This window comes from Carcharodon carcharias, chromosome 7 (genome assembly GCF_017639515.1).
Source record: "Carcharodon carcharias isolate sCarCar2 chromosome 7, sCarCar2.pri, whole genome shotgun sequence".
Lineage (NCBI taxonomy): Eukaryota > Metazoa > Chordata > Chondrichthyes > Lamniformes > Lamnidae > Carcharodon > Carcharodon carcharias.
Window position 1 is genome coordinate 186586273 of NC_054473.1, and position 22423 is coordinate 186608695.

Below are 22423 nucleotides of genomic sequence, written 5' to 3' on the forward strand. Positions count from 1 at the left end.
AGTTATTCAGTGACAATCGTGACCCAGGCACCAGGGAGGCAACATACCTGCCTGGAGTCACGTCTCACATCTACAACCACAGAAACGCCTGTCTGTTCCCCTTACTATTGAGTCTCCTAGCACTATTGCTCTTCCCCTCTTTTTCCTCCCCCTCCCATCTCATGCAGCTGAGTCACTCACAGTGCCATAAGCGTGGCTGCACTCCCCAGAGGAACCATCACTCTCAACGTTTTCTAACACAGAAAAACAGTTCTCGAACAAGATGCACCCTGGGGATTTCCTGACTACCTGCCTGACACCTTTCTTCTGACTGATGGTCAACCATTCCCCCTCTGTCTGCATTTCTGTAAGCTGTGGGGTGACCACGTCTAAAAACGTGCTCTCCACGAAATTCTCAGCCTCGCGGATGCACCTCAGTGCCTCCAGGTACCGCTCAAGTTCCGAAACTCGGAGCTCAAGTAGCTGCAGCTGGTGGCACTTCCTGCACACGTGGTCAGTCAGAGCGCAAGGAGCGTCTAGGACTTCCCACATGTTGCAGGCGGTACATAACATGGGACTGAGCTGCGCTGCCATGGAGAATGCACCAAGGAACAGTTATGCACCAAGCTTTTGTTAAGATTAAAAAAAAGGCAAGTCAACTCCGATTGGTCGAGGCGTTGCCATGGGGAATGCAACCGGGTACAGTTGTCCACCAAACTTCTGTTTAATTGAAAAAAGTGCAATGCCTGGGCATGTTTTTTCTATCTGCAGAGAACAAGGCCATACGTGTGAACATATGTAGTCTCTAGAAAGCGCAAGTCTATCGTGAGCCTGGTTGATATTTTAAATTGGTTGTTAGTATAATTCTTGGCACAATCAGGATTGTTCAGTAAGTGCTGTCCAATCGTGGAAGGCATCACATCCAACTTTGGACACTAAGTTCTGAGTTTTGCAAACATGGGCTAGTTGAGTATGGTCAGTATTCTCCCTTTTGTGAACTGCCAAAGGGACATGCTGTTTGATACAATCCACCTTTCATTGGGATGTACGGCCTCCGTACTTGGCATCACACCGGCACTGAAATTTATATATATTATTCATTTGTGTGGTAGGCAGAAGTTCTTCTGGCTTGACTGCAGCATTCTGCTACTGGAGAACACCACTTGTGTTGCTACTTTATAGCAGTTGCATGAAATGTCCAGCTTCACCTGTTCATTACGTTAAAGGTGTAACTCAAATGTAAGTTGTTTGTTCAAAGAGCAGGACTAGGACAGCACTTGGAACATCACCAGATTGCCCCCTCAGCCAGCAAAGGGAATTTTTAGACAGCAGCAATGAAGGAGAAAGTGGCACCTACAGACGAATCCATGTGCGAGATGTATAGATAAGTTGTTGCACAAATGAAATCATTTGGTTTCCTCAACCCAGGTGTTGACTATAAAATTGTAGCCCAGTTAGATGTTGAATACAAAACTGAAATTTCAGCATCATGCATAACCCCATCTTTCTGAAATTAGATCACAAGGCATGAATAATCAACACACAAAAAGAAATAGCTTCAAGGTTAATTTAAAAAGCATTGAACAGAAACATGTGAAATTTGTTTCTTGATTCATTCTTAAAATGTGGGCACTGGGCATTTATTGCCCATCACTAGTTGCCCTGCAAAGGCAGTTGTCGGCCTTCTCCTTAAACCTCTGATGTAATTGCTAAGCCACTTCAGGAGGCAGTTAAGAGTCAACCACTTTGGTGTGGGAAGGGAGTCATAGATGGGCGGGAACATTCCCTCAGATTCCTGGTTGTTTTTGCTGGTACGTACCAGCCTTTCATTTCCAGATTTTCTAAAGTGGATATAAATTTGCAAACTGCCCTGTTGGGACTTGAACTCATTCTCTGGATAAGTAGTCCAGCAACATAACCACTGCACTGCACTGCCCTACCTACTTTGCAGCTTCATGTACAGCATACCTTTGATCACAATAGGCCATTACAATAGCTTAGAAAATGATACAACACACTCAACAAAAGGTTCACTTACAGAAAGTTCACTTACAGAAAAGCCAAATGTCTTTTTCAGAGATGGTCTCGGGAGGCTGCCGAAGGAACACACGTAACTTTTAATTCAGACATCACTACGCAAAGCATTAGAAAAAGGAAGCTACAAATAAACAGTAGCCACAGCAGAGGCTACTCCATGTCACATGCCTCAGAATCAAGAATGAAGGAGGTCTTTGCCCACTGAAGTTCTTCTCTAATTAAAATCATTTGATAATACAAGGTAAGAAGAGCTCAGAGGAATCAAAAGGAAACCCAACTAGCTTTAGATGGTATGCTGTGGATTTCAATCTGACGAGGCAGCTTACATTAAATCTTTGTTATTGTACTTTTTAAAATAGCAGCTGAATGTCTCTTTCATGTATCTAGAGATTAGAGATTTACGGGATTAGAATAGAGAGGTGCTTGATGGCCGGCACGAACATGATGGGCCGAAGTGCCTGTTTCTGTGCTGTATAACTCTATGACTTCAGATATGTGTAAGAGTCTTGAGAAGCTGGGGTTGGTCTTTTTAAAGCAGAGAAGGTTAAGAGGAGTTTTGGTAGAGATGTTCAAATTCATGAAGCATTTGATGAACAGGAAGAAACTTTTTCCACTGGCAGGTAGATCAGAAACCAGAGTTTAAGAGGCAAACAAAAACAGAGGTGACATGAGAAAACTTTTTTTTAAAAACACAGTTGGCTGTTATGATCTGTGATAGATTGCTTGAAGGACAGTGGAAGCAGATTCAATACAAACTTCCAAATAAGAATTGGATAAATACTTGAAGGGAAAAAATTGCAGGGCTATGGAGAAAAAGCAGGGGCCAGAGATTAATTGGATCGCTCTTTTAAAAAGCCAGTGTGGGCCTGACACGGTTTTGATTCTATAATTCTCAAGAAGGTAGAAAAATGGGCACAATAACACAAAAGCAAAATACGGTAGATGCTGAAAGTCTGAAATAAATATATTAGATATAAATGTGTATACAAAATGGGCTACATTGCCAGAGGTGTCGTCTTTCAGAGGAGATATTAAACCAAGGCCTTGTCTGTTTGCTCAGGGGGATGCAAAATATGCCACGGTATGATTGAGAGGAGAGCAGGGGAGTTTCTGCTAGTGCTGTGGCCAACATTCCTTTCTTAGCCAACAGCACCAAAATCAGATTAGGCAATCATTCATCACATTTATTCTTCATGGGATCAGTAAATTCCACAAAGTAATTGTTAGTTGTGAGGCATCGCAAGACTTTGAGATATTATTTAAGAGTCACTTTTTACAGTAGAGGAGGGGTAGGAGGAGAAAAACAGAAGAAAAACCAATGGAAACAAACTGAACTATCCAGCTCCAAAAAAGGATAAGTAAGGAGCACGGTTCAGACTTACCCTGCCAATAGATTCCAGTATTTCGGTAACATAGTCACTTATAACAGATGCATCTTCTTTTGCCTTTTCACGGTATCTGAGAAAGAGAGAGAGAGAGAGAGAGAGAATCAAATATATAAACAGAACAGTTATTTAAAACCAGAAATCAAAGGAAATAATGTGAATGATGGAGGTGGTTTAGGCCACTGCAGTGGTCACTAGGCCTATGATCCAGCACAGTATGAGGTAAGTAACACAATTCTTGAGGTTCCATCTTTCCAACAAGATGTTAGACTGAGATCCTGCCCCAGTTACAGTGAGTAATAGAAGCTGTGATGGGGAGATGGTTGGGGTGGCATTCTGGAAGGATGAGATCTAAGAGGTCAAGGAACTTTCTATAACATGATCTTATAATCAAAACTGATTTCAAAATGATGGATGGGTGAAATTCCAGCTGATGAGGTCCCAACATAAACACTAACCTGTCTTTTCTCTTTCAGATGGTGACTGACCTGCAGTGTATTTCCAGCATTTTCTGCTCCTATCAAAATCTGGTTTAATACTTATTCTTACTGTGATAAGGCTTCATGGAACGAGGGCTTTAATCCCATTTAAAGCTGTGTTTGAATGGGAAAACCACACCAGATCTAGAGTGGCAATTGTTTTATCACTCTTTAGTAGTTTACTATTACAAGGTATTTTGAGCACAGAAACGGGCGATCGGCCCAAGTCCATGTTGGTGCTTATGTTCCATGTGTCTGCCTCCCCCCCACCTGCACTGAAGTAAGGATGTGTTGGGGAAATACTAAACCTGTGGGGTTTGCGTACAGATTCACGAAGCAGGCAGAACACAATACAATGAGGTTGTTCTCAGCATCTGAGAGAGGGACTGGGTGGTACAGTGGATTATTACACTATCCCTTCAGCTCTGTGACCTGAATTAAAGCCATTCCAGACTGAGGAACTGCCTCTTGTCACAGATGTAAGGGCTTCTACATGAACAAAGTTAAGAAAAATCCAAGTCAATTCTTGCAAGTCATATCCATTCCATACTTTCATATTTATATTCTAGACTCTAAAGGCATCAAGGGGTAGGGAGAGAGCAGGAGTATGGTGTTGAGATAGCAGGTTTGCCATGATCATATTGAATGGCAGAGCAGGCTCGAAGGGCCGAATGACCTACTCCTGCTTCTATTTTTCTGTTTCAATGTTTCTCAGCATGTCTTAAAATACTATTTCATCAATGAGATACTTTTGAAGTGCAGTCATTGTTGAAATATAGGAATTAAAGCAGCCAACTTGCACATAGCAAGATCCCAAAAACAGAGTTAAAAAAACTCCTCCGCTACTCTTCTGTGAATAACAACTACAATTTATATTTATATAGCACCTTTAATACAATGAAACATCCCAAGGTGCCTCCCAGGAGCATTATAGAACAAAGTATGACATTGAACCACATAAGGAGATATTCGGTCAGATGATCAAAGGCTTGGTCAAAGAGGTAGGCTTTAAGGAGTGGTCTTAAAAAAGGAAAGCAAGGTAGAGAGGTATAGGGGTGGGTATTCCAGAGCTAGAGTCCTAGGCAACTGAAGGTGGTGAAGCAATTAAAATCAGGAATACTCAAAAGCCAGAATTAGATAAGTGCAGATAACCAGGAGGGTTGTAGGGCTGGAAGAGATGACTGAGGTAGGGAGGGGTGAGGCTATGGATGCATTTGAAAACAAGAATGAAAATTTTAAAATTAAGACGTTGCTCGACTGGGAGCCAATGTAGTTCAGTGACACCAGGGGTGATACGGGAACAGGACTTGCTGCGAGTTAAAACGCAGACAATTCCAAGTTTTGGATGGCCTCAAGTTGCCAGAGGGTAGAATATGGCAGGCCAACCAGGAATACTAGAGGTAACAAAGGTATGAATGAGGGTTTCAACAACAGGTGAACTAAGACAAGGGCAAAATCGGGCAATAATATGAAGGTGGAAATAGGCAGTCTTAGTGATGGCATGAATATGAGATTGGAAGCCTGCAAACAGACTGACTTAATTTCAGACTGTTGCCAGGGAGTTGATAGTTAGGGAATGGAATTTGGAGCAGGAACTGAAAATAATAGCTTCAGTTTTACCAACATTTGGTACTTTGGAACCTTTTACAATTACCCAAGAATGTGAGGGGTCTCTGTTTAACACCTCATCCAAAAAGTTGGCACCTCCGACAGTACAGCACTCCCTCAGTGCCGACCCTCCGACAGTGCGGCCCTCCCTCAGTGCTGACCCTCCGACATTGTGGCCCTCCCTCAGTGATACACCAGGACTGTCAGCTTGTGCTCAAGTCATTGGAGTGATGCTGGAACCAATGATTTACTGATTCAGGAGGCAGAGTGTTGCTGAATTAAACTTGACGCTTCCAAACCAGAAAGCAGTGGAGTATCCTGTAGCTTTTGGGACAAATTTCTGAAAAGGCACCACTTAGAAATGGGAATAGCTTCCAGACGCTAGCAAATAAAGGCCACTTATAGGAACAGATGAGGACCATTGAGAGGAGACGATGGCACCCAAATTTCCATGCCAAGCTGTGGAAAAGGGAAATGCTTTGCTTAAAGCACTTGGGGTTACATACACATTCTGCAGCCTAATAAACCTTGTCGAGTCTGCTATCATGTCCGGGATGGTGCCACGTACTGGCAAGCTTCCTAGCCCTTCTTTTTCCACAAACTGCTTTACTGCTCGGGTCAAGATCCAAAACGGAGGGCTCTGTAAACAAAAAAAACAGCCGTCAGCGCAGGTACAGGCCGGCGCGCGCAGCCGTCAGCGCAGGTACAGGCCGGCACGCGCAGCCGTCAGCGCAGGTACAGGCCGGCACGCGCAGCCGTCAGCGCAGGTACAGGCCGGCACGCGCAGCCGTCAGCGCAGGTACAGGCCGGCACGCGCAGCCGTCAGCGCAGGTACAGGCCGGCACGCGCAGCCGTCAGCGCAGGTACAGGCCGGCACGCGCAGCCGTCAGCGCAGGTACAGGCCGGCACGCGCAGCCGTCAGCGCAGGTACAGGCCGGCACGCGCAGCCGTCAGCGCAGGTACAGGTTGGCACGCACAGCCATCAGCGCAGGTACAGGCAAGCACGCACAGCCATCAGCGCAGGTACAGGCCGGCACACACAGCCATCAGCGCAGGTACAGGCAAGCACGCACAGCCATCAGCGCAGGTACAGGTTGGCACGCACAGCCATCAGCGCAGGTACAGGCCGGCACACACAGCCATCAGCGCAGGTACAGGCCGGCACACACAGCCGTCGGCGCAGGTACAGGCCGGCACGCACAGCCGTCAGCGCAGGTACAGGCCGGCACGCACAGCCGTCAGCGCAGCTACAGGCCGGCACGCACAGCCGTCAGCGCAGGTACAGGCAAGCACAGCGTGCAAATTCCAAAAACAAATGCCTTCCAATAAAACTGACAGATATTAAAAATTCAGTGTTTTTTATCTGCCCCTATCCAGCAAAGCAAATTCCTGCTAGCACCCAAGCAATATTCCCTAATAACACATACCCATTATGGTGCAGCTGTGTGAAGAATAAAATACCTTACACACAATATTGCAGGCCTTTAATATTCTGCATCAGGAAATAAGTGCAAGTTCATTTTTTCTGAAGTTAGGGTAGATGTAGCCTAGTTGTGAAGTGCCATCACAGTGCACAGGCGATTGATGCTGACCATCTTGGCTTACCCATCAAGAATGGTTGGCTGAGCAAGTTATTGAACTCAGGAGAAGGTGGGGGACGCAAATCAAAGGGAAATATCAAGTTACAGCGTGTTTTCTACTCTAGTCTAACGCACAGGCTCCGAGATATTAGTCAGTGGATCTCAATGTTATGCACCGGCCCTGCATAATTACTCAACATTATGTTTAATTGCAACTGATCCTGTGCGGGAGGCATAGGGTTAAATGCATAACAAAGGTAATTCTCTTCGGTTTGAAAGTTCAAACATTCTCATTCAAAATTTTTTTTGTCTTTTATCTTTGGTTCCGACCTGTGTATTGATGTTGGTGCATCTCTCATCCTTGAACAGCTCTTGTACGTTACTTGGAATCTACAAAAATATATTGGAAAACACAGTAAATGCCATGGAAATGGGAGATGCCCTCTCAATAACAGTATTTAATTATAAACCATAAAAGGAGGCCATTCAATCCATCATGACCTTGTTTGCTCTTTGAACAAGCAATTCACTGGTTCCACTCCACTTTTCTTTCTCTATTAGCCCTACAAATACAGCATTCCCTCCGTACTGACCCTCCAACAATGCAGCACTCCCTCAGTACTGACCCCCCCAATACTGCGGCACTCCCTCAGTACTGACCCCCCCCCCCCACCCCCAACACTGCAGCACTCCCTCAGGACTGACCCTCCGACAGTATGGCACTCCCTCAGGACTGACTCTCCAACAGTATGGCACTCCCTCAGGACTGACCCTCCGACAGTATGGCACTCCCTCAGGACTGACCCAACAGTGCAGCACTCCTACAGCACTGACCCTACGACAGTGCAGCGGTCCATCAGTACTGACCCTCCGACAGTGCAGCGGTCCGCCAGTACTGACCCTCCGACAGTGCAGCGCTCCCTCAGTAGTGACCCTCCGACAGTGCAGCGGTCCATCAGTACTGACCCTCCGACAGTGCAGCGGTCCGCCAGTACTGACCCTCCGACAGTGCAGCGCTCCCTCAGTAGTGACCCTCCGACAGTGCAGTGCTCCCTCAGTACTGACCCTCCGACAGTGCAGCACTCCCTCAGTACTGACCCTCCGACAGTGCAGCACTCCATCTGTTCTACATTGGGAGTGTCAGCCTGGATATTGCGCTTAAGTCTTTAGAGTGATGCCTTTTCCTTTTCAGGTAATTATCCAAATTCCCTTTTCAAAGTTGCTACTGAACCTGTTCCAACCAACCTTTCAGGCAGTACATTCCAGTTCATAATAACTTGCTGCATACAGTCCTCATAGAACAGACAAAGCAGGCCAGTGACCCTTTGGCGAGCTGTGTAATGACCCAGAGGGACACCCTCATCCCCACCCCACCATGGCCTAATTAGCCGTGGCTCAATCACCTCAGGACCAGTGTCGGCTTCTGTAAGGCCCGTTTGTGGATGCGGAGATACAGCCAAACAAATTCTGTTGACTGCTCCTGTGGAGAGACATCACAAAATGATGAATCAACTCCTAAAATGCCCTCTACTACAAGCCATGCAGCCCTGAGTATCTAAAGATCTTCAACTTTTGAGCTATAGTCTGCGTAGAATGATGGTAAGGGAAGGTGTAGCGACACGACAAGAGGAGACACTCTTTCTCCTGATGCTTGCTCATGATCTGCCAACCTCATGCTCAAGTATCAGAAAGAAACGCAAGATGCAACGACGACACCACCAGTCGTACCTTAGTAGGATTCAGGGCAGTGTTGACATTTTTGATTGCTTCGTCAAAGTTCTCTTCATCTTCTGGTGCTCCATCGTCCTTCTTCAATAATCCTGAATTAATTTGCAAGGCAAGAAAAGTAGTAATTAGTGGCATGGTGGCCATTAAACTTATTTAGTACAGGTCTAACCCAGACTCAGTAAAATTTCAACACATCAGTGCCAAGAAATAGTTTCAAATGCTGTTTATTTTGAAACAGAAACTCAAATATCCAAATTTCTGGGGAAGGAGTTTTTTTATTAAAATTGGTCTTCCTGGCAGTTAATGGAGGCCTGACCCCTCTTACCTCACACTTGCGGAGTGGTGTCCGTCAAGCTTATACATAACCAATTGCCTCTAATAGAAAGAGATTCCTAAGGTCCTTTGTGGACTAGTCGCTGTGTAAAAAAAAATCCTAATGTCACATTTGGCTTATTTGTTTATAAAGCCATGGACCCCAAATGCCTTAACAGCCTCCTTGAATTGCCCTGCCTCCTTCAAAGACTTGTGTATGTATATCCCTAACTCACTTTGTTCCTACCAACTCCCCTACCGTTTTAAAATTGTACCATTTAGTTTGCAATGTCTATCCACATACTTTCCAGCAAAATCAATCAAGCTTTTTATTTGAAGAGCTCACTTTTAAAATTTAAGTTGACATTGGGTTACATTTGGTAGCAAGTTATACCATCAGGTGGGAAGGGATGGCAGGTTCTCTGCCCTGAATGACAACATGAAACAACAGGGTTTTCACAAGACAGCATCTTACATGGTCATATTTCTGGGGCAAGCCCACAAATTGCCAGGCCTTTTGAATTTAATTCCACAACTTGCTATGGTAGGGAAGGGAGACTTGAACTCATGGCCTTCAGTTGCTGGTCCAATTGCATAACCACAGCATTACAAGAACTTTTAACTTGCTAAGTTAGTTAGGAAGATCTAAAACAAAATCAATTGACTGTTTATGCACACGAAATCTAATTGATAAAACCATCCATAAAAATGAAAGAGATTCCATACCTTGTCGTATTAACTCTCGAAATGCTTCCTTTTCTTTGTATGTTTTCGGTAACTGACTATTGTGCTGCATAATTTAAAGAAATTAGAGGAAATGTGAATCCCTGCTTACAGAGGCAATTCCACAAAGACCGGACAGTATAAGATCAATGGCTTTATAGGGTCATGCCAGCACAGAGCAGTGTCATGGCTTTATACTGGAGCTGTTAAAAAAGACTTGCATTTATATAGATCTGTTCAAACTTCAGAAAGTCCCAAAGCACTTTGCAATCTATGAGTTGCTTTCTGTAAAGTGTAGTCACTGTTGTAATGTAGGAAATGCAGAAGGCAATTTGTGCACAGCAAGCACACAGAAACAGCAACCAAGTACTGCCCAGATAATATTTAAGGGATGCTGGCTGAGAGATTAAACACTGGCCAGGACTCAAAAGAGAATTCCCCACTTTTTTTTTTTCATTTGTTCATGGGATGTGGGCGTCACTGGCTAGGTCATCATTCTTTGCCCATCTCTAATTTCTCTCCTTCATCCGCTGCAGGCTGTGTAGATACACCCACAGTGCTGTTAGAGAGGGAATTCCAGGATTTTGATCCTACAACAGTAAAGGAACAGCGATATAGTTCCAAGTCAGGATGGTGTGTCACTGGAGGGGAAACTTGCAGGTAGGTGGTGGTTTTCCCATGCAACTGCTGCCTTTGTCCTTCGCAGTGGTAAAAGTTGCTAATTTTGCTGTCAATGGAGCCTTGGTGAGTTAGTGCAGTGCATCTTGTAGATCGTACACTGCTGCCATTGTACATTTGTGGTGGAGGGAGTGTTTACTGAAGATGGTGGATGGGGTGCCAATCAAGCAGACTGCTTTGTCCTGGATGTGTTGAGCTTCTCCAGTGTTGTTGGAGCTACACTCATCCAGGTGAGTGGAAAGAATTCCATCACACTCCTGCCTTGTGCCATGTAGATGGTGTACAGGCTTTGGGGAGTCAGGAAGTGAATTGCTCTCAACGGAGTTCCTCCCCTTTGATAAGCCACAGTATTTATATGGCTAGTCCAGTTCAGCTTCTGGTCAATGGTAACCCCTAGGATGTTGATAATGGGGGATTCAGTGAAGGTAATGCGATTGAACATCAAAGGGTAATGGTTAGATTCCCTCTTGTTAGAGATAGTCATTGCCTGGTACTTGTGTGGCATGAATGTTACTTGCCACTTGTCAGCCGAAGCCTGAATGTCGTTCAGGTCTTGTTGCATTTGGGCACGGATTGTTTCAGTATCTGAGTTGCAAATTGAATTAAACATTGTGTATCATCAGCAAACATCCTCATTTCTGAACTTATGGTGGAGGGAATGTCATTGATGAAAACCTGCAGTGACGTCCTGGGGCTGATATAATTGGCCTCCAACAACCATAACTGTCTTTCTTTGTGCTAGTTATGACTCCAGTCTTTCTCAAATAATAAGCATGAGCTCTTTTAACATCCATCCGAGGGGGTTGACAGGGCCTCGTCTGAACACCTCATCCAAAAGGCAATGTAGCACAATTCCAGTAATGCAGTATTACAGTAATTGTTTGCACCCAAATACAAAGTATAATGCACACTGCATCAAAATTATTTTCCTTCCTCCTCTTCGTGAAGATACTGATTTGTGTTCAGATACAGCTCCATGGGCAGACAACGGTCTGGTGCGTTATCCACGTGATCTCGGATAGGAACAGGAGGCAGCCATTTGGCCCTTTGAACCTGCTCCACCATTCAATAAGATCATGGCTGATCTGGTTGTAGTCTCAGCTCCACTTTTCTGTCTGCCCTCCATAACCCTCGACACCCTTGCCTAACAAAATGGAAGCAAAAGAACACAGGATGTAGATATTAAGGGCGCTCGAACTGGTATCAGCGATCCAGGATTGGGAAAGGAAATGTCAGCCAGAGAATCTCACACCAGATCTCTATCTGGTGAATCCCGCTGTAGGTGCTGGACATGGATGGGGTCTGAGTTTCCACCGATGCCTCCTGCAAGAGGCAGACTATGTGAATAATGACCACTTATGTTGCAGAACTGCACCCTGGCAATACCTAAAGGAGCAGTCGGGAGAGGTGAAGACTAGCAAAGAGAAGGGGAAGGGGAAAAACTCACTAGTAAACAAATGGAGGCAAGAATTGCATTCTCTTCCTGTCACAGACACAAGATTTGTAATGTAAACATTGTGTCGAGATTCCGAACAGTTGAATGCCCCAATTTAATTATGGCATCTGAAACACAGAAGTGCAGCAAATCCTGTGGAGATTGAAACAGTATTTTAACTTGTACAGAACTATTTATAAATGTGTGGGGATTCCGTTTGCTCAGCTGGGTGAGGATTACACATCAAGGTAATATTAACAGAAAATACACAACATACCTCCATGCACCACTTTTCCAGGTATTTGGCTACCACAATTATCCATGGTGTATGACTATGGTCCTGCCGTATCAGGGAATAAACTGCATCAGTTACTACAGCAGATACAACTGTACCAGTGAACATACATCACAATATCGCACTTGACCTTACTTTTTGTTTTAAAGTTTTCTTTCTGCACGTGTGAATTTTTATATACTTTAAAGGCAAGTTTTAATGCTCAGGAGTAGCTTTTACTGCTTTAGGCACTGCGTGCCAGCATGAAATGCTCCCAGGCACAGCATGGGTTACACACAAGCTAAAACTCCCATGACTCAACATAACCTACACTGTTGTCTTTATTTACACCTATGTAGCATTTTTCAATCCCACTCACACCCAATACTGCACCCTAATTAGGAGAGATTGCCAATTTAGCACCAACTAATGCGGAATTACAAGCAGTCCTGTGCTGTGGTCTCACGCTCATTAAGCTACCCAAACTCATTTCACGGAGCACCCTTACAACCACAAGGAACTTTCACCTTATTACGCTGGGCTACATTTGAATGTAAGTCCCAGAGGCATAAGGATGGTGTCTAAACTAATATGTTCAGGGCTTCACTGTATATGGGAACTCTAGGATGATAAAAGACCAAGGTCCATCCAGTTCACTTTTGACCATCCCATTTGTCACAGGATACAATAATGACTGAGTGCTGACTAATAGATATCAACGGAATATTCTATTCTATGGTTTCCCTCTCCTTGCTCACCCTGTACAATGTACTAGAGAGCAAACCCAGCCACAATGGTGCAGTACAAGATGCAAGGGTGACAGGATTTTAGTTCCCCACGCTTCAAGTTCCCATTCTCAGTCCTGACATTGATAGGCAGCTTCAAGCAGAAGGGAGATGGTATCCCCATAAGGAGAAGGGGAATCAGAGATGAGAATTAATGAATAGCTTTAAGGACAAATGGAGACATAACCTCCTCAGGAAGAGCAACTTGCATCTCCATTTCATCATTTATCAAGGGATTACTTGGCTTTGGTTCCACAATAGGTCACAAACTTTGACAATAAGAATGCCATGCCTATCAAGTGATTACCTAAAACAGCAGCACCGTCACATAAATACCTATTAACTAGTCACTTTACAGCACATCTAGGTAGCATATTCCTTCCTTCAATGTCTGAGACACATCTGGTATTCACTGGTAAACTCTCAGCCCTTTCAGCTGCAGGAGCTGGGATCAAATCCAGTCCAGACTCTTCATCCCTCTCTCTCTCTCTCTCACACACACTCTCTCTCTCTCTCTCCCCTTTGCCTGTTCCTCCTCCCCGGCTGTCTTCTTCACCATGTAGCTCCAAACCCTTTGACCACCCCTCCGCTCAATTCCATGCACTTCTGTTCTCACTGCAACAACTGCAAATGCAATTTCTAATCCCACTAAATCAATTTAGTACTGGCAATTTGCATAAGAAATAAGAAATGGGAGCAGGAGTAAGCTGCAGGGTGCTTCAAACCTGCTCCACCATACAATAAGATCATGGCTGATCTTCCACCTCAACTTCACTTTCCCGCCCTGATCCCCATATCCCCTGAATCCTGTAATGACCAAAAATGTATTGATCTTTGCCTTGAACTTACTCAATGACTGAGCACCTACAATCCTCTGGGATAGAGAATTCCAAAGATTCACAACCCTCTGAGTGAAGAAATTTCTTCTCGTCTCAGTCCTAAGTGGCCAAACCCTTATCCTGAATCTATATCCCCCCTAGTCATAAACCCCACAAGCCTAGGGAAATTTTTGTCTTTATTACTGGAGCTTCCATTGGCGTTGTTGCTGTACCTTTCTGTCCATTTTATCCAAGTCATACGCCTGAATGTGATCCTTCAGATGTGGGAAAGGCGAATCAAGTCTCAGATCTTCCAGCGCATTGTCAGGGTGGGATTCCACAACTGGAAAGAAAAGATCTGTATCATCCACCCCAAAGCCTTAAATTCACAATATACACAGTTAGTTTTATTGTGAAATTTATATTGTATCCCAAATGATCTCAACAATTCATTCCAATGTCACAAATCCTCCTCAACCTATGGCCTACAAAATTTAAGGTACAAATTCGGGATTTTGAATGCCGGATGTTAACTCTCCACAGGGCAAGAGAGTGTGTACGTGCGCATGCATGTTTGCAAATGCGTCTGTACCTCTTTGAAAGAGCTATCCAATTAATCCCACTCCTCTTTCTCCATAGTTCATTTTTTTCCATTTTCAATATTTATCCAATTCCCTTTTGAAAGGTGCGATTGAATCTGCTTTCATCATATGTTCAGGCAGTGTGTTTCAGATCACAACAACTCACTCCATAAGAAAAATTCTCATCGATCCTCTGGTACTTTTGCCAATTTTCTTAAATCTGTGGTTTCTAGTTATCAACCCTCCTGTCAGTGGGAACAGTTTCTCCCCGATAACTTTATCAATACTCTGCATCATTTTGAACACCTACATCAAATATCCCCTGAATCTTCTCAGCTCTAAGGAGAACAATCACAGCTTCACTACTCCCTCTACATTGTAGATATGCCTTTTAACAATACAATATAATGTTCCTGTGGCATTAAAACCATATACCGTCTGATCCGCCTTGAGCAACACCACAGGAGAATCAGTGATGGTTGAGGAATAGAATGACATGGAAGCCTACCTGGATGCTCCTTTATGGCCAGTCTCATATAGCCAACCAGCCCATACGTCCGGCACACCAACAGTGGCACATCAGCGTTCCAAAGGATAGTCGACAAACGAAGCAGTGAACTGACAGCAGTAAACAAAGTCATTTATTTTATAGTTAAGGATATGTCATATCTAAAAGATTAACAAATAGCTACCAGCACTCCGGCCATTAGGTTTACTTGCCATCCTTACCTCCACCGCTGAAAGTGGAGGGAAGCAATGTTTTCGCCCGTTTGTTAGTGTTTGTCTGTAAATGATATGTCTGAAAAACTAATTGATGGATTTCAACGAAACTTGGTAAGCAGATAGGGTACGGCCCAAGGAAAAACTGATTCTTTTGGTTAAGGTGGAGATCCAGATCCTGGAATTTTTTTTAAAGGATCCATCTGTCAACGTTGGGAGATAGGGCGAATTGCCTTTTTCTTAAAGAATGTTGTCGATTGTTTTAGAATGTTGTAGATTGTCTCAGCTGGCATAGTGGAATTTGTCACAGGTGTCAAAATATGAGCAGAGTGTTCAGAGCAGATTCTTGGATGTGGATTGGCATGAAGCCTCCTCAGTGAGAGGAATGCTCTTAATAAAAATATTTCTTTTTTCAGCTTTAGTTACAGAGCATCAACCAGGCAGGGAAAAGTCACTCGGAAGAGCTGTGCAATTGTAATAGTGTTGACTTAACACAGCGTGGTGGAGGTATGCCCTCTTCACTTGTTATCTTTTTCTTGGGTATTTGACATGCACAGAAACCCAACCATGTTTAACGTAGCCTATCGGTTAGTAATCCCAGAGTTGGCAGCGTATCCAAATCTCACCATGGTAAATTGTGAATGTGAATTCAATAAATCTGGTATTCTGTGGCCTGGCACCAGGTAACATGACCATGAAACTGCCAGGTTGTTTTAGTAACCAAACGTTTCAATTAAAATGGATAAATTGTAACCAGCAGAAGGGTAGCTCCTTCTGAGTCAGAAAGTCATGGGTTAGGTCCTGCTCCAGAGATGAGCACATAATCAAGGCTGACACTCCCAATGCAGTACTGTGAGGTACATGCCACATTTCAGATGAGATTTCAAACTGAGGCCCCGTCTACCCTCTTGTGTAGATGTAAAGATCCCTTGCCACTATTTCAAAGAGGAGCAGGGCAGTACAATAATTATCCCTCCACCGACATCACTAAAAACAGATTATATAGTCATTTAAAACTTTGCTGTTTGTGGGAGGTTGCTGTGTGCAATTTGGTTGCTACGTTTCCTAAATCACAATAGTGATTACACTTCAGAAGTACTTAGTCTGGCTGCAAAGCACTTTGGTACATCCTAAAAGGAGCTTCATGTTCACATGCGCTTGCTGCCCTTGCCCTTCTAGGTGGTAGATGTTGCGGGTTTGGAAGGGGCTGTTGAAGGAGCCTTGCTGAGTTGAAACACACTGCTGCCACCTGTGCATCAGTGGTGGAAGGAGTGAATGTTTAACACAGTGGATGGGCTGGTTTGCTCTGGAGAGAGTTGTGCTTCCTCGGTGCTGTTTGAGCTGCAATCATTCAGGCAAGGAGAGTATTCCTGACTTGTCAGGCCCTGAAGGGAAGGGGAACAATGATCCGTAACTTCTGGTGCAGTAGCAATCGAGTCGGATTGCCATTCTGCTCGTAATTACTTACCTTGAAATCCAGCCGCTCCCATCTCACCCAACCTTCCCACTACGGCTTCGTGAGATCACTCCAGTGCGGCAGGTTCCCAAGGCTTACAATTGAAGGCAGCCCAGAAGTTAAGAGTGGTTTTAATTCTTCTAACTTTTCTGGGTAACTATTGCTGCAAGACAGCCAGAACCATCCAAAGTTTGCGATTTAAGTTGCATTTTCGGATAGTTCCCAGAGCAGGGCAATTGCCCATCAGAAGTTCAAACTCCCTGAGCAACTGCCATGCAGTCCTTATCTGGAAACTTCCGGGCCGGGGAGGGGTTTCCACCAGCACATCTTTGGCACAGCACCCCCCCCCCACCCCCCCCGCCCTGGCCAGATATGCTGCCCTGGAGCTTGGTAGTTATGGACCAATCACTGAAAAAATAAGTAACTATATAAGTATTATAAGGCTGCTGCTGCTTACCTTTCTGAGAGTTGAGTAGCAATCACCATGTTGAATCTGAGGAAGAATGTGGGATCATTTTCAAGCAGCTGGTCAAGGTTCTGAAAGTGTCAAAATTTCATTTCTCAGCCAATTCCAAACAAGGCATACAAAAGTAATAAATACAAAACATTTAGCTTCAAATGCAAATGTCCTCCCGTTATCCTTTCCACAAAAGCTGCCAGCTGCTCGTACAAATTCAACTGGATCACTAACCTCCTTCAGGGAAGGAAACATGCCGACCTTACCCACTCTGGCCAACCTGACTCCAGTCCCATTCCTTGTGATTGGCTCTTAATTTTATTGGCCTCAGGACAGATAACGACAAGCAATGAATACTTGAACGTCAATGTCACCCACATTCCAGAAACAGGTAAAGATGTTAAATTGAGAACCCCTTCTCCCCCCCACCCCCGTTCTGTTGGCTTAGGTTGATGTCAAGGAGCCCTAGAATGGAGCCATTTAGAGTTATGGGCACTTCCAAAAAACACTCCACCCTTACCCAACTGTATCCCAATCAGCAGAGACAAAAACTGATTAACTGGTCATTCAGTACATGCTCTTTGCCAGATGCTGTGAGGGAAAGCAGCTGACCCATTAACTTAAGTGCACCCCAAAAGTAGGTCATTGTCTTGAACCTCAGAACATGGAGGAAGGTCACTTGACCCTTCATACCTGTACTGCTTCTTCACAAAACAGCTATCATGTTAGTCCCACTCCCTGTTCTTTCCCCATAACACTGATTGTTTTTTCCCCTTTAAGTAGTTATCCAATTCCCTTTTGAAAGTTACTATTGAATCTGCTTCCACCACCCTTTCAGACAGTGCATTCCCGATTGTAACAACTGGTTGCATTCTCATCTTCCCTCTGGTCCTTTTGCCAATTATCTTAAATCTGTGACCTCCAGTAACTGACCCTCCTGCCAGTGGAAGCAGTTTCTTCTTGCTCATTGTGTGGAAGAATTTGTGAATTTACAACGTGGTGAAAGACATTGTTTATCTTTTAAATGCCATTTTAGAACAATGTAGTAAAATCTTGTATCCTGCTCAATGGAAACATTCTCACCTCCTCCATGAAGTTTCCACTGACGTCACTATTCAGCTCTTGTAACAGCTCCATGGCTGCTTGGGCTCGGTTCTGAATTGAAAGGGGAATAGAAAGGTAAAAACTTCATTCTCTTTTCCAGCTATTTGTCCACTTTAAAACAACTTCCCTTCCTTTATAAAATATTTACAGCACAGAAAGAGACCATTCAGCCCACTGGTCCACACCAATGTTTATGCTCCACATAAACATTCTCCAAATCTACTTCATCTCCTATCAGTTATCCTTCTGCGCCTTCCTCCCTTGTGTTTATCTAGCATCCCCTTAAACATATCTATATTATTCACTCAACCACTCCCTGTGATCGGTCCACATTTTCATTACTCTCTAGATAAAGAGGTTTCTCTTTAATTCCCTATTGGATTTATCAGCGCCTCTCTTATATTAATGGCCCCTTGTTCTGCTTTCTCCTGCAAGTGGAAACATCTTTACCAGGCCTACCTTCTCAAACTCCTTCATAATCTTAAAGACACTCAGTCTTCTCTTTTCTAGAGAAAAGAGCACCGGCCTTTTCAATCTTTCCAGGTAGGTACTGGTTGGATGATTGTTGGCATCCTTACAAACACGAAAGATAATGGACAAGCAGCAAACAAGCCAATTCAGATGGGGTATCTTCGTTTGGTGCTGCTTTGCTGATGGCTGTGAGGACCAATCTTTAAGAGGCAGGTTCTGCCACAAGTGCCGCACATGAAACTACTGAGTGTCATTATGGGTTGCTATTTGTAGTGTTGATGTCTGTTGCCAAGTTGCTATGGTTTGGCACGCCAGCCCCCAGGAGGTGTTGCCATTTTCCTGTTGCCAGTTAGTGGGGGCTCCCAAGTGTAATGATCAATGTTTTGAACTTCATGACAGGTTTGCATCCTTGAAGCAGAGTCTTGGCATCCTATTGGTCACCTGGCTCCAGCTACCTCACCATACAATAAGTCCTTGGGTCTCCAACAATCTTCCACCCTGCAGACGTGCCCGAGCCAAGGAAGCCACCCTGTTCGACGAGTTGCTAAAAGCTTGGGAGCTCTGTCTTTGAAAGAACTGCCACATTTGTGATTTTGTCCTACCCAAAATGCACCAAAGACAGCGAAGATGGAAATTGTTGAGCTTCTTTCATTGACAGGTGTAAGTCATTCAAATTTCACAGCCTTACAGCAAAGTGCTGAGAACACAGGCCTTATAAACCATCAGCTTGGTCCTAGGGTAAAAGCAAAACACTGCAGAAACTGGAAATCAGAAATTAAAACAGAAAGTTCTGGAAAAACCCAATAGGTCTGGCAGCATCTATGGAGAGAGAAACAGAGTTAACGTCTCTTGTCCAACATGACTCTTCTTTGGAACTCCATTTCCCTCTCCACAGATGCTGCCAGATCTGTGGCGTTTTTCCCAGGAATTTCTGTTATTATTTCAGTTTGGCCCTAAGAGTCAGCTTGATGTTATTCCAGGGTATGTTTTGTGAGTTGGACAAAGGTGGTAGCTCCCTCATTCATGTGTCAAGTTCTGCATCAAGGGACAGTTTGTTTGTCACCGTGGACCCGAGGCAGCAGAATCTGCTAACCGCTTCCAGAGGAGTGTTATGTAGTGTGATCAGAGGCGGAGATGCAACACCTTGTCCCATGACCATGGTTTTCTTGACATTTATAGTCAGGGAGAACAAGTTACGGGCATGGGAGAGACATTCCAGGAGTCTGTAACTGAGTTTCCGTGTGGGCGAATAACGCAGCATCGTCCACGTAGAGGAGTTCTCTGATCAGGACGCGATGTGTTTCTGTCTTTACTTGCAGTTTGGATAGATTGTAGAGCTTGCCTTCTGACCTAGTATGCAAGTAGGCTCTTTCTGGATCTGTAGGGAAGGCAAAGGTCAGGAGCATGGAGAACAGGAGGCCAAACAAATGATGCCAGAGAGGTGTAACTTCTCAGTTATGGTATCATCCCAGCAAATCTTTTTGTACCTTGTCCAGTGCCTCCACATCCTTTTTAAAATTTGGAGACCAGAACTGTGCACAGGCCAAGTGTGGTCTAAACAAAGTTCTATACAAGTTTACCATAACTTATCTGCTTTTCAATGTTATTCCCCTAGAAACAAGCCACAATGCTTTGCTTTCTCTTTTTAATGGCCTTATTAGCCTCTCTCTTTCTCACTCTTTCAAAAGTGCTGAGTCCAGCTGTGGTGCGATTCATGCAAGTTTTCACAGCGTTCCCTGCTCTGAACTGCTCCAAAGAGCACTCAGCTGCAGCTTAAACCCCGCAATACACCACAAACCCTGGTCCAGGGCTCAGCCATACCATGAGTGCAGGCGTCAATGTGATGACCGGGACTCACAGTAAAAAGAAAATCTTTCTTCATTAAGCAAATATTGTTTTAGATCACAGCTTCTAAATTTTAAAAAAACCACAAGAACTCACCTTTCCAATACTGTTTTTTGTCAGGAAGAAGCTGCAAGAGGATAAAATACAGTCAGGAAAGAAAATAAAATCTGGCACCCACTACTCACATCTGGTGTTTGAGAGTCAGGAGGAAATGATTTCAACTCTGTAACCACAAAGACATTTAGATAGGAAGACAGAAACAGGAGGAGGCCACTCAGCTCCTCAAGCCTGTTCCATATTCAATTAGATCATGGTTGATTTATGTCTGTATCTATTGAATAACTTCTTTAATTCCACACACTTGGGGAGATGGTGGCATAGTGGTAATGTCACTGGACAAGTAATCGAGAGGCGAAGGCTAATGGGTTTAAAAGTCTGGAATTGAAAGTTAGTTTCAGCGATGGCGACCATGACAACGATCATCGACTGTTGTAAAAACCGATCTGGTTCACTAATACCCTTTAGGGAAGGAAATCAGCCATCCTCACCCGGTCTGGCCTACATATGACTCCAGATCCACAGCAATGTGCTCAACTCTTATCTGCCCTCTGAAATGGCCTAGCAAGGCACTCAGTTTGAGGTGGTGGTGGCCAAGAAGGCAATGTCTTGTTGGCCACCACCTTCTCAAGGGCAATCAGGGATGGATGACAAATGCCGGCTTTGTCAGTGATGCCCACATCCTATGAAAGAATAAAAACCTTCCTTCAAATCAAAGATATGTATATGGGACAACAATAAAGATACCTGGAAAAACTCAGCAGGTCTGGCAGCATCTGTGGAGAGGAACACAGTTAACGTTTCGAGTTCGTCTGACTCTTCAATAGAACTAAGTAAAAATAGAAAAGAGGTGAAATATAAGCTGGTTTAAAGGTGGGGGGAGGACAGGTAGAGCTGGATAGAGGGCCAGTGATAGGTGGAGATAACCAAAAGATGTCATAGACAAAAGGACAAAGAGGTGTTGAAGGTTGTTCTGTACCTTGCTTGTCCTGCTTAATTAGCACATTCCTTAGATAATATCACCACCTTCAACACCTCTTTGTCCTTTTGTCTATGACATCTTTTGGTTATCTCCACCTATCACTGGCCCTCTATCCAGCTCTACTTGTCTCACCCTCCCTTAAACCAGCTTATATTTCACCTCTTCTATTTTTACTTTGTTCTGTTGAAGGGTCATTCGGACTCGAAACGTTAACTGTGTTCCTCTCCGCAGATGCTGTCAGACCTGCTGAGTTTTTCCAGGTATTTTTATTTTTATTTTTGTTTTGGATTTCCAGCATCCGCAGTTTTTTGCTTTTATATTGTATATGTATATGGGACCCATTTGTGCCATAGGTACGCCTACCTTTTAGTGGGATCCAGGGAACATTCTTTGTGTCAGCTATGCTTCAGTTGGTAGCACTCTCATCCCTGATTCACAAGTTTCTGGGTTCAAGTCCCACTCCAGGACTTGAGCACAAAAATCACAGCTGACACTCCCGTGGTAAGTGCTGCTGCACCGTTAGTGGTGCCAGCTATTGGCTGAGATGTTAAACTCAGGCTCGTCTTCATTTAAGGTAGATGTAAAAGATCTCAAGGTTGTATTTCGAAAGGAGGAGGAGTTCTTCTCAGTGTCCAGGCTAAATCCTTACCAGCATCACAAAAGCAGATTATTTGGTCATTATCACATTGCTCTTTGTGGGCATTTGCTCTGTACAAATTAGCTGCCACGTTTCCTACACGACAATAGTGACTACATTTCAAAAAGGCACTACATTGGCTGTAAAGCATGTGAGACGTCCAGTGGTTGTGAAAAGCATTATTCAAATATGCCTTTTTTTTTGTTCTATTTCTAATCAGATCCCCTTCCCTCACCTCTTTTTATAGCACTTGGTTGACTGTATTGGTGTCACTTGGGGAGGAGAGACTGAA

The 22423-nt window shown here is 44.1% G+C and overlaps 1 protein-coding gene across 2 annotated transcripts in view; it reads right to left on the reverse strand.

Annotated features, from left to right (window-relative positions):
* The window catches only part of nae1 (nedd8 activating enzyme E1 subunit 1), a 45642-nt gene that overhangs the window by 13638 nt on the left and 9581 nt on the right, over positions 1-22423 (reverse strand). The window contains exons 4-15 of one of the 2 annotated variants that reach the window (XM_041192525.1): positions 20552-20582; positions 18119-18190; positions 17036-17115; positions 14911-15020; positions 14055-14164; positions 12222-12284; positions 9835-9898; positions 8797-8888; positions 7399-7458; positions 5995-6128; positions 3399-3474; positions 2033-2072 (exon numbers count right to left, since the gene is read on the reverse strand). In XM_041192525.1, coding sequence (XP_041048459.1) covers positions 2033-2072; positions 3399-3474; positions 5995-6128; positions 7399-7458; positions 8797-8888; positions 9835-9898; positions 12222-12284; positions 14055-14164; positions 14911-15020; positions 17036-17115; positions 18119-18190; positions 20552-20582 — 932 coding nt within the window. The remainder of the gene's footprint in view (positions 1-2032; positions 2073-3398; positions 3475-5994; positions 6129-7398; positions 7459-8796; positions 8889-9834; positions 9899-12221; positions 12285-14054; positions 14165-14910; positions 15021-17035; positions 17116-18118; positions 18191-20551; positions 20583-22423) is intronic. The other variant, XM_041192526.1, reaches the window with a different exon arrangement.